This window comes from Sinocyclocheilus anshuiensis, unplaced genomic scaffold (assembly GCF_001515605.1).
Source record: "Sinocyclocheilus anshuiensis isolate Anshui unplaced genomic scaffold, SAMN03320099.WGS_v1.1 scaffold1543, whole genome shotgun sequence".
Taxonomy (NCBI): Eukaryota; Metazoa; Chordata; class Actinopteri; order Cypriniformes; family Cyprinidae; genus Sinocyclocheilus; species Sinocyclocheilus anshuiensis.
The window spans coordinates 237,136-254,085 of NW_015551074.1; the positions used below are offsets into that span (position 1 = coordinate 237,136).

General features: G+C 35.5%; 1 protein-coding gene and 1 long non-coding RNA gene across 5 annotated transcripts in view; both read right to left on the minus strand.

The window, feature by feature from the left end:
• Positions 1 to 2,634: 2,634 nt before the first annotated feature.
• On the minus strand, positions 2,635 to 3,534 carry LOC107662206 (uncharacterized). The gene is made up of 3 exons (XR_001631196.1): positions 3,332 to 3,534; positions 2,934 to 2,994; positions 2,635 to 2,755 (listed from the first exon to the last, which is right to left on the minus strand). It is a non-coding gene; the product is annotated as an uncharacterized LOC107662206 (long non-coding RNA).
• A 3,438-nt stretch (positions 3,535 to 6,972) lies between these two features.
• Positions 6,973 to 16,950, minus strand: part of LOC107662192 (sodium-coupled neutral amino acid transporter 2-like) — an 11,105-nt gene continuing 1,127 nt past the window's right edge. Inside the window, exons 1-16 of one of the 4 annotated variants that reach the window (XM_016452118.1) lie at positions 16,380 to 16,724; positions 15,833 to 15,961; positions 15,658 to 15,742; positions 15,461 to 15,576; positions 14,312 to 14,385; positions 14,138 to 14,230; positions 13,270 to 13,345; positions 12,808 to 12,890; positions 11,928 to 11,986; positions 11,648 to 11,785; positions 11,485 to 11,564; positions 11,260 to 11,360; positions 9,623 to 9,747; positions 9,394 to 9,538; positions 8,167 to 8,264; positions 6,973 to 8,084 (exon numbers count right to left, since the gene is read on the minus strand). In XM_016452118.1, the coding sequence (XP_016307604.1) occupies positions 7,971 to 8,084; positions 8,167 to 8,264; positions 9,394 to 9,538; positions 9,623 to 9,747; positions 11,260 to 11,360; positions 11,485 to 11,564; positions 11,648 to 11,785; positions 11,928 to 11,986; positions 12,808 to 12,890; positions 13,270 to 13,345; positions 14,138 to 14,230; positions 14,312 to 14,385; positions 15,461 to 15,576; positions 15,658 to 15,742; positions 15,833 to 15,961; positions 16,380 to 16,507 (1,644 nt within the window). In that variant the 5' untranslated portion in view covers positions 16,508 to 16,724 and the 3' untranslated portion in view covers positions 6,973 to 7,970. Of the gene's footprint in view, positions 8,085 to 8,166; positions 8,265 to 9,393; positions 9,539 to 9,622; positions 9,748 to 11,259; positions 11,361 to 11,484; positions 11,565 to 11,647; positions 11,786 to 11,927; positions 11,987 to 12,807; positions 12,891 to 13,269; positions 13,346 to 14,137; positions 14,231 to 14,311; positions 14,386 to 15,460; positions 15,577 to 15,657; positions 15,743 to 15,832; positions 15,962 to 16,054; positions 16,350 to 16,379; positions 16,725 to 16,950 lie in introns of those variants that run through there. The other 3 variants (XM_016452121.1, XM_016452120.1, XM_016452122.1) reach the window with 3 other exon arrangements.

Here is a 16,950-nt window from a genome sequence, read left to right on the forward strand (position 1 = left end):
ACTCACAGGTTACAGAAGCATAATGCAGTAGAAAATTATATTTATAATATAGGTAAGCAACATCACATGACCAAGAGTGATGTTTTCCTAAATATCAGCACAATTGCAAATTTGACACTGATTTTATACAACAGTAGTTCAACAAACTTAAAGTTATAATTAAGTGACTTACATTTTAGATACAATATTTACTGTTTTTTTGCCAATGAAAATAGTTCCAAACCAAGCCACAGCAGAACTGTTGCCGTCTCCGAGCAACAACACACAACGATGTTTCGTTACTGAACCGTTTTTGAACAAATCAGGTGAGTCAATGATTCAGTGACTCATTCATAAAGACAGTCAACTTATGCTTCATTCTTGAAGGAATCAGCCATTTGAACGAATCGGTTGAAGGAATGACTCAATGACTCACTCATTAAGACAGTCACTTGCTGCCACCTGCTGTTTAGTTTCATATGATTTAATTTGAATGGTGCCATATTATTCTAACTGAATTTATTTATGACATTTAAGAATTTGACATGAAAGATGACTAATACAGCTTAAAATGATCTGAAACAGAGAAGTGAAATTGGGTTAAAGGGTTAGAATAGAAATTGTGCTTCAGTAATTTTGCGTTAAATTATTTTAATGCATTAAAGAATTAATCGCATGCGTTAACGCATTAACGTATATGTTTTTTTATTTATATATTTTTTATTTTTGTAAGAAGTCTCTTATGCTCACCAAGGCTGCATGTACTTGTTCAAAAATATAGTAAAAACTATAATATTATAAAATACTGTTACGGTTTAAAATAACTTATCCCTGTGATCAAAGCTGAATTTTCAGCATCATTACTCCAGTGTCACATGTACGGCTGCCTCCTAATAGTAGACTAACCGTTAGTCAACGAGAAGAGGCTTAGTCGATCAAAATGTTATTAGTCGCTTAGTCACAAAAAAAAAACAATTCCACAGGAAGTGGCAAAGTCACGTAGTCCAAGACGGACAGATTAATTACAGCTGGTCTATATGGTAATTACAGTACATCGGACATCCAAAAGTTCGTTTCGTTCATCGACCTCAAATGTGGCTTATCATCTGACACATTGTGGAGATGATAAGTCAGTGTCATCAACTTCATCACTGCAGGAGAAAATACAGAAAACACTAGTTTATCAATGAATTATTATAATGTTAAAGGTGACAAAACCTGGAAAAGTCAGATTTTCATGATATAAGTGCTATAATCAGGTCCCCGGTGCATCTACCAACCAAGGAAACGTGAAAAAGATTAACCCAGTAACTTTGTTTTGGTAAGCCTTTTTCTGCAAGCGTCTGAGAAAATGAGCGCATATTTATAAATAAGGGATCTCATTATAATATTACTGCCCCTTAATCTTTAAGTTTGCACCCATGGCACCGTCATTTGATTTCACAAGCGACAACGGTGTACCAGTTCTAATGCCATGGCGAAAGTTTGAGCAAAACATGCTAACTGTTGTGTTTGGCTGCACAGACGAGCACTGAACACTGTTTAGAGTCCCAGCCTCAGAGGAGACAACAGAGCAGTGCAATTATTGATGTATTTATGTATATTGCTGCTGCCACATAGATCTAAAATAAACAAGTGATTTATTTCCCAGCTGTTTACCTTCACAGACATAACCCACTGTTTTTGTAACTTATGTGTGCTTTTGACGTAAACTTATGTGTGAATGAGAACTTAGTTTAGTACTCACATGCTGTGACAGCCGCTTTCTGTCCGTGTGCTTCGGATGTGTGCGCTCAGAAAACCGTATATCAGAAGTTTAAACTCTGGTTTAAAACTAGGGGTGTAACGATTCACTCGTTTTCTGGATGCATCGATTACAAACCCTGACGATGTAACGCATCGATCTTGAAACATGGATTTTTGAATCGTGAATCGCCGATTTCGGACCGTAATCGATTTAAAAAGCTAAGAACCGAATGAATCGCGATTTCTATAGCGATTTAATACTTTCAAAATATATACACATTAAATTACTACAAGCACAAATTAATGGAGACCTTGAACAGTGTTCGTGCCCTCGCATTTCTCCTTCACGCGCTCCACTATTTCCCGCCTGCAGGGACTGTCACAGCATTGCGCTCACGCTCCATTCGTCTCACTGACGCAGCTGATGTGTGATCTCTCCTTAGTACTCGTGGCCAGTAATGCTAAAGTGAAGTAGTTTTACTTTTCTGTAGTTTTTCAATGGCATTTAAATAATCCTGTGAATGCACTTAAAGAATGCAGAATCGAATCGTTAATCGAATCGAATTTAATTGTGAATCAAATTGAATCGTTCTGAATTTGTAAAAATCGTTCTTGAATCGAAAACCTATGAATCGAATCGATTTGCTGTCTACCCAAAGATTCACAGCCCTATTTAAAACGCACGATTTCAGCGCAATAAACATGATAATCAGAACCAAAACAGATGTTTTTAGCAGGTCCGAGCTGTAATGGCACAGCTCTGTTCCGGAAAAGCTGAAACTTCACAGACACACTCTGGGGAAACCAGAGACTTCTATTACATATTGTAAAAAGGTGCATAATGTGTCTCCTTTTAGGCAGTCTTCTTGCTGTTTTTTCCCTGACACATTCATAATCGTTACTCAGTCCAAGCAGTAGACGTGTCTGCAGCAGTCGGGTACGGCTCTTTCCGTCCGTCTGGGTCGGTTCAGACAGATTGGGCACCGCTGAGCCTCCTCTTCCTCCAAACTCTCATCTGAGCTCTGCCCACCTGAAAAAAAAACAAAAAACACAGAGTTAAAGTTTTACTTACCTTTTACAGAATAATGCATTAAAATATGAAATGCATCCCAGCCAAATTCAACAACTCATTCCTATATGCCTTGTTCAGTCAAGTGTATGTAGAGTTACAAAGGCAGCATATCCAGATATGAATAAACCCCGCTCACCCTTTCCTGGCCCGTCTTGCATCTTTGGCTCCGGGTCACAGCAGCTCTGAGCCCTGATTTACTGTCCCAACACATTTAAAGAAAAAAAACATACAATAAAGCACAACTCTGATACATTTCAATCATCATCATGACAGCGCAACTCAGTCACTGTGTCTTTATTTGCTGTGTTTACTCTCTCTCTCAACACAGCTGAAGTTTGAGTTACTCATTAGCAGCCTGTAGCGATTAAAGAGGCATTTAGAGCTCTTTATACTCATTGAAGTTAGTCCTACATGATTAATTAGTATGTATAACATACATAGACACATATCGAGATGTTTATAAGTACAGACTCTTGTTTATCAGTGTGACGCGGCTAGCTGTGTTAGCATCCGCTGTCATTAGCACACACTCACCTCCGCGCGCGTCCCTCCACGGCCTTCAGATCATATATTAGTACGCAGGACGCTCCTCAGCGCAAAAACACACTTTTCGTGCACTTTCATGAGCCCTTGCTCTCGTAATTGCGATAGATTTAAAGGCGTCCGGCCACATGTGGGTCAGAAGCTGCAGTTCCGCCTCTTCACCGCTGGGTGGCGCTGCTGCGGGGCATGATGGGAGACTCAGCGCGTCATCACGTAGGGTTTAAGGTTCACGGATTCGGAACTTCTTCCTGTGGAGGAAAAATTTAAAATAGTCCACCAAAGGGAGCTCCCCTTGCTCAGTACAATTAAAAATGATAAATATGTAAAACGTAAAAAAAAAGATGAATAAAAACACGCAAGAAAGCAATTTGTAAAATTCACATTGCCTCTAATTTGTTATTTAGTAATATGAAATATTAAAATAATAATAATAACAATAATAATAATAACAATATATTGATATGGTATAAAAACAATCTGTGAAGCCATTTACCCACAACAGTGAGCTTAACGTTGATGAAAACTACTACTATTTTTCTTATATATTATACTGAGTGTTACAGCCAAAACAAATCCTTCCTTGAGTCTTTTTTTTGTTTTGATCGATTACATTTCTATTAACGGTATCAGAGCGCTGATTGGTCCTTTAAGAATAATTGACAATAAAACTGACCAATAAGAGATCACGTCGCTGCCGCAGCGCTCCGCCTCCTTTGGTTTGTGCTTAGTTTATTTTCCGCTGAATAATTTTTCTAAAGACTAAAGAGTGTTTGGATGTGATTACTGTTGCCATCTTAAATGTTATGAAGTGTTTCTGTTTAAAACGATCGAGTGATCACACTTTTTAAAAAGTACTATATATACAGTATATAATCCAAACGGCGTAACAGAATCATGCATTGCAGAAAGTATCCAGCAGAGGGCGACATTAAACACGAACAAAAGAACAAGTTCTGTCAATTCATCACAAATGCTTTGCGAATATATATATATATATATAAATTCCTGAGCAGATTTTTAAAAAATCGGTACTTTTATGGTGTACAAATGTAATACAAATAATTAATTAAAATGTATATATAATAATATAAATACTTTTTACATAATATAATAATAATAATAATGTATAATTTTATAATAATAATAATTTAATAAATGTATAATATATAGACACACTCACACACTCAAAATGTGAACATATGTTAGAAAATACAGATTTGTAAGTAAATACCAAATACCATTTAAAAATATATATATTTAAAATGTAATAAATAAAATAAAATAAAAAATAAAAACGATTCATGAGCAGATTTAAAAATAAAAATATTGCATTGTATGCTGTTTAAATGTCATAAAAATAATTAATACAAATTTTATATAATATTAATAAAACATTAAAATCTGTGTGTGTGTGTGTATATATATATATATATATATATATATACACACACACACACACACACACACACACAACTCTGTTCCGGAAAAGCTGAAACTTCACAGACACACTCTGGGGAAACCAGAGACTTCTATTACATATTGTAAAAAGGTGCATAATGTGTCTCCTTTTAGGCAGTCTTCTTGCTGTTTTTTCCCTGACACATTCATAATCGTTACTTCTACCGGTGTGCTGTGGCAAATTTTATGTGTGCGCTTGAGTGCTGATAGGCTATAGGCAATTAAAGGCGACTAGAAAAATCATTAGTCGAGGACAGCCCTAGTCACATGATCCTTCAGATATCATTCTAATATGCTGATTTGCTGCAAAATGTGAACATATGTTAGAAAATACAGATTTGTAAGTAAATACCAAATACCATTTAAAAATATATATATTTAAAATGTAATAAATAAAATAAAATAAAAAATAAAAACGATTCATGAGCAGATTTAAAAATAAAAATATTGCATTGTATGCTGTTTAAATGTCATAAAAATAATTAATACAAATTTTATATAATATTAATAAAACATTAAAATCTGTGTGTGTGTGTGTATATATATATATATATATATATATATACACACACACACACACACACACACACACAACTGTTCAAAACATTTAGGATCAGTAAGATTTTTAATGTTTTAAAAAAGTCTCTTCTGTTCATCAAGGCTGCATTTATTTGATCAAAAATCCAGAAAAAACAGTAATATTGTACTACTATTTAAAATAATGGTTTTCTAATTTAAAATACTTAAAATAGTTGTGCTGCTTAATATTTTTTTGGAACAGAAAAAGAAAAAGAACAGCATTTATTTAAAACAAAAATCGTTTTAAATAAATGCTGTGTAACGCCACTGACAAAATCATTCAATAAACAATAAATGTACTTTTAACACCCTGAAATATTTAGTGTGACCATATATGTAACAAAGAATAAAAATATAAAACAGTAGGTTCGATGTGTACTTGACAAGTCTCATGCCTGAACAATAAGAGATTTCTATCAAATATCTCAAGGACACATAGATGGGTTATCATGAACCTTTAATAGACATTAATTACATGATATACATAGTGTTTCATTGAAACAAGAGCGTATCATTCGCAGGAATGGCCTCTTGTACATGAGGAGCGCTTCACCCCTCTCGGGTCTGAGTACAGCATTTTAGTAGTAAGGTGAAAGGTGTGTGTGTGTGTGTCAGGGCCGATCACAAGTCTATAGGAACCTTGTGCTCAGTTTGACATTCACAGCCAGATGAAGAGGGGCCGATCAGGGGCCCCGACACACACCGAGGGACATCTAAAGCCATTTTAATATTTCAAACATGTTGAGTAAAATTGAGAAAAAAACGAATAAACGACAGCATATATACACTTCATTTGTGGTATATACACATATGTACAATATATATATATAAATATAGTAAAATAGATTAAATTACAGATGTTTTTCCATAAATAACAGCTGGAGAGTAACATGTTGGATGACACGAGGTTTAGCTGTTGGAAGCACAGTGAGGTGTGTGTGTGTATGTGTGAGAGACGGTGGTCCCATGACCTCTCCATTCACCACTAATAACGGCTGATTAGTGGACGACACACACTCCTCTGTCTGTCAGTCAATAGTCTCTCGTTCATGGAGTAACTTCAAGCTGCCGATGGCAAACACTGAAAAGGTAAGTCAAGTTAAACACTAATGGTCTCTTTTCCCCTCGGCAACAACATTCTGCCATTCGATTCTGCGGTTTACAAAGCAAAACAAATGACAATCATACGGTCAATCTTTAAAGTCAACATGAAGCGACAACCAGCTACTCGTTTATTTCTGTAATGTGACAAATGTTAGAGTGAAACAGGATATTCAACTCTTTTTTTGAATCATTATTTGCTATTAGTGCATTTGTATTAATGTTTTAGAAAGGCTGAATAACCTAAAACAGTCTAAAACAATGAATGAATAGCTATTCGACTGTAGGTAAACATCATTTCGATGTGACGTCAGCTGAACAGCCATTTCAGATAATGTGCAATGATGAAATGTTCATCATTAGACCAAGAATGTGTAGTTTTGATGATAAAAATGTTATTTCTGAATGTTTTTGTTGGATAGAACATTCTATTTGATCATTTTGCAAACATTATGGGAAAGTTACTTTTGGATGTTCTCTGAATGTTCTGAAGCAAGTTGCAACATTTAAAAAAATGTTACAGTAACGTCCAACTTTGAACGAACGTTCTGTTAACGTTACTAGAAGAACGTTTGTTTAAAACTTAGAAAGAACCTTGCACTTTGCAAATGCTAGATGTCCAACTAAAGTGTTTATGAACAATGTATAAATAAAGTTTTTACGCTAATGTTTTGAGAGCATCTTTAAAGACCAGAGAATCTTGAACGAACGTTCTATTAGCGTTACTGGAAGGTTCTTTTAACATTTTTGGAACGAATGTTCTGTTCAAGTTTGTTAATAACCTTTGCTAGAACGTTCTGCAAACATTCCCTGTTAGCTGCGTCTCATGGTGACTGTGAAGCACCCATCGTTGTCTTCAGGGTTTAAATAAGTTACAGTAAATTCATTCAGCCGTTCCACCTGTCTGAAATCAACAACTACAAATCAGTATTTGTTCATTAGTAGATCTACACGACAGGTAAAGGTGACTCAAGTAGTACAGTATAAATGGCATCGTAACGAATGCGTTTAAAGCACAGCCAAGATGTGCAAAATTACAGTTTTTTCACATTTGCTGAAAAAAGAGTAAGTGCTTTTCTACAAACAAACACCGATATTTTTGGCAAAGGTACAAACGGTTCGAACACGCATCTGCAGGCGACGCTCCGCTCAGTGTTGATCGTGAAACCAGTTTTGGTTGTGAGTACAAAACGCCTAACCTGAAAACAGAGAATGATGCACGTGTGCGACGTACCACCGAAAAACTCAGCTGTACCGGAAGAACAACACAAAAGAAAAGCAAATCAACCAAAAAAAGAAGCACAACAATACGAGTGGATCACCATCTGTGTGGCCTAACAGCATACTGTACAAAGTTCAGGACATTCTCTCAGAATGGGATGTTTGTCTTTGCTCTGCACTGAAAATAGAGCAGCTTCTTCTAGTTCTCAGTTGCAGCGTAAGCGGCTCGGCTCCGCCCATCTGCCTGTCAATCAGGGTTAGGACACGCCCACTAGTGGCCGTCAGCGTGCTCGCCTGAAGATCCAGCGTTGTGGATCCAGTCTGCGATGATCAAAGCCATGCTGCCGATCATCACCATGAATCCCACGATGAGGAACAAAGTCGCCTGAGAAGAAGGAGAGTGTGATGAGACACACTGGGTCGATCGCAGGTCAAGAACACACGTGTTCGGTCAGATCATGTCTTACCCCCATCTTCTGGACAGATTTCATGGACTCCTTCTTCACCAGTTTGATGTAGAAGGCCGAGGGAAGGATGAAGATCAGCATAGCAGCAGCGGACGCACCTGCAGGGAGACCAAAAACACATTTAAGACATTTTTGTTACTTGAAATAAAATAAAAATATTTATATAAAAGCTGTAAATAAAAAACTTAGATATAAATATTAAAAAAACCCTAAGCTTATTTTATTTCAGTTTGTTGACAAGGTAACATTTCTAATTTATTATTACTAAAATAACTAAAACTGAAATAGTAATTAATAAAAACTATAGAGACATATTAAAAAACATGAAATCAAATAAAATATTTTAAACGTATTAAAAAATAAAAATAAAAAAACTGAAAAAAAAAAATCTGAAAAATCTTATTTTATTTCAGCTTCTTGTAAAGGAAACATTTCTAATTTTTTTTGGTTGAAGTAGTAAAACAACTAAAATTGACAGATTATTAAAAACTATATAGATGTATTTTTAAAATGACAAAAACAACAAAATTACTAAAACTTTAACTGAAATTAAAATAAAGCAGGAAGATATAAAAATAAAAACAAATATTCAAAATATTAATAAAAATGATAATAGACTATTAATGATACTAAAATTGTATAATGCAGTTCAGAGGTTACATATTAATGTTTTAAAATAAAATTACTAAAAAATATAAAATGATAAAAAATAAAATGTGACTCTGGACCACAAAAACAGTCATAAGGGTTCATTTTGAAACATATGAAAGCTGAATAAATAAGCTTTCCATTGATGTATGGTTTGTTAGGATAGAACAATATTTGGTCGAGATACAACTATTTGAAAATCTGGAATCTGAGGGTTCAAAAAAATCTAAATATTGAGAAAATCACCTTTAAAGTTGCCCAAATGAAGTTCTTAGCAATGCATATTACTAATCAAAAATTAAGTTTGAATATATTTACAGTAGGAAATTCACAAAATATCTTTATGGAACATAAATGACTTAATTAGAACATTAACTTAGAACATTTACTTAATGTCCTCATGATTTTTGGCATAAAAGAAAAATCTATAATTTTGACCCATACAATGTATTGTTGGCTATTGCTACAAATATACCCCAGCGACTTAAGACTGCTTTTGTGCTCCAGGGTCACATATATGATATTACAATAACACTGGCACACACACGCGCAATGACATTACTTCCTGTGTCCCCTTACCGATGAATCCGAAGATGTCTCTGATGGTGGGAACGAAGATGACGAGGATGTTGACGCAGACGAGCAGAGCGACGGTGATGCAGATGTGACGTGGCCAGCTGAACTCTTTGGAGGCGCCGAGCAGCTGGTTGACTGAGGTGCGGATCTGAAACGTAAAAAAAAAAATTGGTCAACACTCCTGCAACGTTTCTGTCTGTTTCCACACCTGTAAATGTGCTGGAATACTCACTGGGAAGAGAACCACGGGCACCGTCAGCGTCACGGCAGTCAGGACGGCAAAACGCACGATCAGAAGCACCACGTCGAAATTGTAGACCTTTGAGTAAGTGTGCAGGAGCTCGGGTTCAACGGCCTCTGTGGAATAAACCATGTTTAGTTCAGACTTACTACAGAATTTAAGTGTTATTTTAGTACATTTAGATATTATCCCAGCTATTATAAAACGGAGAGTTCCGGTGCTTGATTCTGATTGGTTGAGCCACGTTCGAAGCTGTTGTAAATTACTCTACAAACACTCATCTTTGTTTACTTCTGTGTGTTGCTCGGCAACCACTTTGTTGGATTCTGAGGAACTACATTGTTTGGCGGAAGAACACTGTTTTTATTAATATCATTACACTTTATTTGCTCTGTTTTATTTTGTGAAACCTTACTACGTATATGGAATAACCGTTTTATAAAAGCAATAAGCCCCATGAAGCCGTGGTTTACAGTGATAAGCCCCGTGAAGCCGTGGTTTACAGTAAATTTATAACAGCTAAGGGGCGTTGTTAGCCTACACCCCCCCTTAGCTGTTATAAATTCACTGTAAACCACGGCTTCACGGGGCTTATTGCTTTAATAAAACATTCATCCAAAGTTATCTGGTCTTTAATAACATTCTCAAAATGTTAGCACAAAAACATAATCTATACATTGTTTATGGAATGTTTTTTTTCTTGTTCGTCGAACATTTTTTAAATGTTACATGCCGTTTCAGAATGCTCAGAGAACATTTAAAAGTAACGTTCATATAATTGTTTTCAAAAATGATAAAACGGAATGCTCCCTTAACTTTTGCATAACAAGGATTAACATTTTTTTAAATTTAAAAATGGACATTTTGAACATTCAGAGAACATTCAGAAATAACGTTTTCATAACTTAATGTAAACTTTAGCAAAATGTTCTTCGAACATATTTTTGTTAGTTGAGATGAGTTTATTAATATTTTTTATTTTTATATTTTTGATTTTCATTTGAAAGATTTAGTAATTTTTGTTGTGTTATTGTCATTTTTAGTAGTTTTATTTATTTAATTATTTTCAGTTGTAGTTTTACTTATTTTGGTTCTTTAACAACTAAAGAAATAAACTAAGAAATAAAATTACCATATGACAATTAGAAATGTAGCCCTGCCAACTAGCTGAAATAAACTTTTTTTTTTTTGTAATGTTATTATTTTTTTCAGTCAATGTTTATTTTATTTCAAGTAACAAACATGTTTTTTAAGGTTTAGTTTTAGTAGCCCTGCTCTGAATGGTGAAAAACACATCTTATTGTCAACAAATTCACTGTAACTTTGTCCTGCACATCAAACAAACCATCCCACAAAAATGTTATTTTTCCATTTGCCGAGTCTGAGAAGTCCCTGCGTTGCATAACGTTTCCTGTCTATCAGGGAAACGTAAAAACATCAAACATGATGTTCTATTCCTGTTCCGTTTCTGCCGGTTCAATCCGGTGCGCTCTAACAGACACACCTCCGTTTAAAACAAACACTGCCTCACTGTATATTTCAACCTGCCACTGGACTATAAAATGTGTCGTAATGCGTTTGGAAGATGTTCAGGCTCTGATGTGGGCGCGCGTCTGCGTTTCGCTCACCGTTGAAGGTCAGGTATCCAAACAGAGCAGCCAACAGATACATGACAAACATTCCCAGGAACGAGACATTTGCAACATTCTGCATCTTCCTTCTGGAACGACTGCAGAGAGAGAGGTAGAGAAAGAGTTAGTTGGTACAGTGGCTTTGTATAGTGAGCTTGAACTCACAAAAAGCAACCTGTAGCGATTAAGTATTTTATATTAAAGCGTTAAAGTCACACTCACTCTTTGAGCTCCTCGTACATTGGCAGAATAGCCGGGTGGCACACAAACGCAAAGGTCAGGATGGGCACCGCATACACAGTCTAAGATAAAACAATAAAGTTAGATCACCACACACTCCTTTCACTCAAATGCAAATATCCGAATGCAAATATCTGTCTCGTACCTGTGAGTTGAAGACGAAGTACTTGGGTTTGCAGCACTCTTCATCAGTAGTGTTGACCTGCGGCTGAGAGACGTTCACTGTGATGTTAATGAAGTTCTCCGGTAACTGACAGGGGATCTGGAACTTCTTGTAGATCACCTGAAGAACAAAAGCAGGAGGGATCGTCTCATCAGACTAACAATAGCAGCTCCAATGACACTCTTGCTTTCATTTGCATATTTATTTCTATGTTAAACAAGAGCAATTTAAGTAAAACTGAGCAATTTATCTCAGTACTCACCACAATAAGGAAGAACACCATGCACAACAAGGAGAAACCACTAGTGTATCCCAGATAACCTGAAATGAAACACAAACCATAAGGATCAACATAAACCACACTAAAATTTAAGTCACCCACATTTAATTTTTCTAAAATTGCACTAAATTTATTTGTATAATATTTCAGTATTTTTTTGTAATTTAACAATTTTTATAATAATAATAATAATAACAATAAATAGTAAAAATGTTAATTATAGTAATGATTGCATTTATTTTGTTCATAATTTTATTATTTTCACAAAAACTGCCACATTTCACCCTAATATAATATATATAATATTTTCTAAAATTGTATAACATTTTTTATAATAATTATCATAATACAATATAATATATATATATATATATTATAATAATAATTTTATATATTTATAATTAACATGTTTTATTATTTGTCGTTATTCATGATGAACATGAAACGGTCACATTTCACCCTCATATATAATCATTGTTTGCTATAATTGTATTATGCTAATTTGCATATTATTTTTTTTTTATTTACAATTTTAAAATTTGTATACTTGTATGTATTATTTTATTAATAATATAATAATCTATTATATTATAAAAATCTATTATTAAGTCACTTCAGCCTCATATTTTATACAAATGTTTTTTTCTAAAATAGAATTACTTCTATTTTTATAATAATTCTATTTAATATTATAAAAATAATTGTAAAGTAAATGAAGCATATTTAACTGTATTTTATGGTTTTACAGGGAACAGGCTTAATTTTCTGTATGCAAAATATAATTTTGTAAATAATAAATAAAATAAATTTGAAAAAATGGGGTATCATTTTATTACTTTGCTCTTCATTTGGGAACACTTACCCAGGTTTTTAAGCAGCGAGAGCGGCAGTATGATAGCCATAGTGACGATCAGCACCAGATAATCTCCATTAGTGTACCACGAGCTGCAAAACACACCACAGACATCGATATTAGCATGCTGAGGAAATGACACGCAGCTGTTCTGCAACATCCTCTTTCACAAACACAAAACTCTAGAGCGTGTTTCACTTCTGTCTTGTGGCTTTGGACTCCATGTAGGGGTCTGAATCTTTCATGTCAGTGTTTGTTGTATTGGGTCACTGTCACAAAGCTCTCAATTGACGTCTGTGAACAGATGCTCAGACCCCCCGATCGAACAGCTGTACAATGAAGCGCTCACACTGTTCTGCACAGAGCTGGAAAACATTCCAGCACAACAACAACAGCATCAGCCTGTGCTGTCCAGTCCTTGCACAGCTCCGGAAATCAGCGCACATGTGACAGAAATAAATGAAATCTTACTTGTCATTGCTGTCCAAGAAGGCCTTAATGACGATGGGCAGCTCGTACTTCACAATGTAGAGGTAGCTTGCCATAGCTGGGATTGAAAGAGAGTTTGAAAACATTTTAGCACCTTAAAACAAACCAAAATATCACTTGCTATCTGCACATTTCCAGGCAACAAATTTGGGTTATAAAAACATTGTGGGAACATTGTTTAGAAATGTTTCTAAAATGTTGAAATGTCCAGTTTTCTTGTTAAGATGATAACGTTATTTAAAGGTTACAAAAACGTTTCTTAGAATGTTCTATTAACTCGATTTCCACCGAAAATCAAATGTTTTTTTTAATGTTTATTTTTAACGTTCTAAAACGTTAAAATGTCCAGTTTTATTGTCGTGATTATAATGCTATTTAAAGGTTACAAGTATGTTTCTTGCGATTTTATTTTTACCCAAAATACGTTATTTGATCTTTTTATATTCTAAAACATTTCTTAAAATGTCTATTAACTCTATTTTCACTGAAAATAAAATGTTTTTTAAATGTTTATTTTTAACGTTCTAAACCTTTCTCGTCGTGATTATAATGTTATTTAAAGGTTACAAGTATGTTTCTTGCAGCATTTTACAAACTTATCCCAAAATACGTTATTTTTTATATTCTAAAACGTTAAAATGTCTAGTTTTCTTGTTGATTGAAGGTTACAAAAATGTTTCTTAGAATGTTCATCAACTACAGATTTTCTCTCAGCATTACGAGAACGTATATTGAATATTAAGAAAGCTACAAGAACGTTCCGTAACCATTACTTTAAAACTTATAAAAAAAAGCTAGTGAAAGTTGTGAGAATGTTCCCTGTTAGCTGGGTTCACATTACTAGTCGTACCTCCGAAGTTTTGCATGGTGATAGAGCAGGACGCCGCCAGTTTGCCGGGAATCCCAAAGGCCTTGTACCCCAGCTGTTCGTACACCAGAGAACCTGGACGGAGGAGGCAGAGCATTAAAACTCATACTTATCACGGTTAAAAATAGAAACATAGCAGCACAGAGCGAAGCTAACCTCCTTCATTGGCCGTTTTGAGCAGCAAATGGACTGAGTAGAGGGAGAAAATGGCCACGGCGACCAGCAGGATCCTACAGAAATTAACAAAAACACTTCATTATTAAAATCGCTCTCAAACTCTTTCATGGGTTGCAACGCTCTCTTTAAACACTAAATGTCAACATGAAGCAGCATTTTATCTCAGTGAGACAAGACTGCGATTGATTGTATGGATGCATTTTCACCAAACTGTGCACAGAAAGTCCAGGAATATGCATTAAGAAAAACAGAAAGCTCATGTTGACTTTCAGTGTTAAATTAAGATGACCTCAAGCGTTCGCTCCACCGACAACTGGACATAATCGACTGTCTGTGATGAGTCAAGTTATGAACACACACACACACACACACACATGTGTTCATAATAGAGGGAGGTGTCTATGGATTAGACCTGATTACATTCTCACACACTCATTCATTCCACTGTCTGGAGCTCGCTTGATCCTGTTGCAGCAACCTGCGTGACCTTCAGTAGATTTCCACTTCACGTGCCTGGAGCTGACGGTCACATCTTTGCGATTTAACCCCTTCCTTAACCGCACAGTAAAGGTTTTCCTCAATGCACTGACTCAAAGCAATGCATTGACTCAAATTCTGATTTAAATCGTTAGGATTATTCTGTGCACACTGGAAATCTCATTTCGGTTGCGTAAGAAATCATTCAAGTCATTCTTTGATGGATTCCTGGAGATTTGGATTCGATTTAAAGACGCAGCATTGCTCCACCTGCAACACCTTTACATAACCGGCGGAAACTCCTCTATCACCAGATTAACACATACGGCTTTGTTTGTAAACATTAAGATGAAGCACGGCTTGCATTTACTTGCTTCACCAGAGCTGCAGCAGATTTACACCGACCAGAATCTGGGGCAAATTGCTGTTCTCATTAACGGCATTAATTAGCCTAATCAGGTAATTAGCACTCGTGTAAATCACATCTGTGTACATTGTGTTCACAGATTAGAATACTCCCAAACTCACTGCTAACTCTTTTAACTAGGAATAACTAGGAAAGTTGGATGGTATCAGCTCATGCAAATGTGCATGTAAATTTTTAAAACTGATGTTTTTGGCAGTACAGATATAAAGAAGCACGATACTCACACAAACATGGCGATGCCAGTGTTAGCCATGGCATAGGAAAGTCCCAGGATTCCACTTCCCATGATGGCATTGCCCAAGTTAAACACCGACATCCCGAACGACGCCGAACCAGGGCTCTGAAAAACAGGAACAGTGAGATTTATGTGTGTGAAACGGCAGTATCTGATGAAACCTCTCAGACCAGACCAACCACTTACATATTCAGCTTCATATTTCTTCTTGCCCAGTTGATGATCAGAGAGGAAGTTCTGGCTTTCCGCGTCCACGTCGGTATATTGCATTCTGTAAGCACATCAGTGCATTAGATCAGCATGAGGGAAGGTTTATTAACTAATAGTGACTCGTCTCCAGGTCAAATGAAGCAAGTTTTACCCATTGAGGGGAACTTTGGGGGGACAGTGTTGATAACTCGTGTACTCGTTGCTGTTGGAAATGCTGCTGTCTATGTCTGGATCGATGTTAAAGCGACTCATCTTTGTGTTTGCAGGGGCTTTGATCATTCTGTAATGCAAAAAAAGGTTTATACAAAGATATGCAAACATTTTACCTAAAATTTGTAAATGATTATTATTACTGAAACATTTAAAACCACACCTTCATTGTAGTCTAATGATTATTTGGGTGTTCTTGTTTCAAAATCAGAAATAACCAAAGTGGTTATTTGACAGTCAGTTGCATGGGTGTTAATGCGGTTTAGAAAATGCATGTCCATGCATTGCTCAGCGGAGCCGCGCCTCAGCTCAGCAAATGGGCATCAGGTCATGTGACCCAAAATATGACATCATCGAATGTTTATTTTTTAATATTCTAAGCACTTTAAAATTTTAAAGTTTTCTTGTCGTGATTATTTAAAGGTTACCTAAAGTTATTTAAAGGCTACTAATAGTGACCCGTCCAGGTCAAATGAAGCAAGTTTTACCCATTGAGGGGAACTTTGGGGGGACAGTGCTGATATCTCATGTACTCATTGCTGTTGGAACTGCTGCAGTCCATGTCTGGAGCACGGTCAAAACGACTCATCTTTGTGTTTGCAGGGGTTTTGTTCATTCTGTAATATAAAACAATGGAATATTCTCCTTATTATGCAAGGATTTAGGTTTTGCTTATCCATTGAGGAGAAAAATTGGCTATTTTTGGGGGACATACACGCCCACGAGGCTCCAATTTGGTGTTTTGTGTAAGAAATTATCTTGTAATTGGTTTGACTGAAACTGTTTTACCAACATTTACACTTTTCTGTACAGCTGATAAAGGTGGGTCTCTTATCTCTGACATCCCTGTCCTCTGCACTTGAGTTTTAATCGAAGTTAAAGTTTTATCTGCTTAATCTTAATTATGTTTTTATTTCATTGTGTGTTACTGTTTCTCTCTCTCTCTCTCTATCTCTCTTTATCATGTATTAGTGTTATAGCCTACTTTGTGAAGCACAACTCCTGTTGTGTTTATATATATATATATATATATATATATATATATATATATATATAATG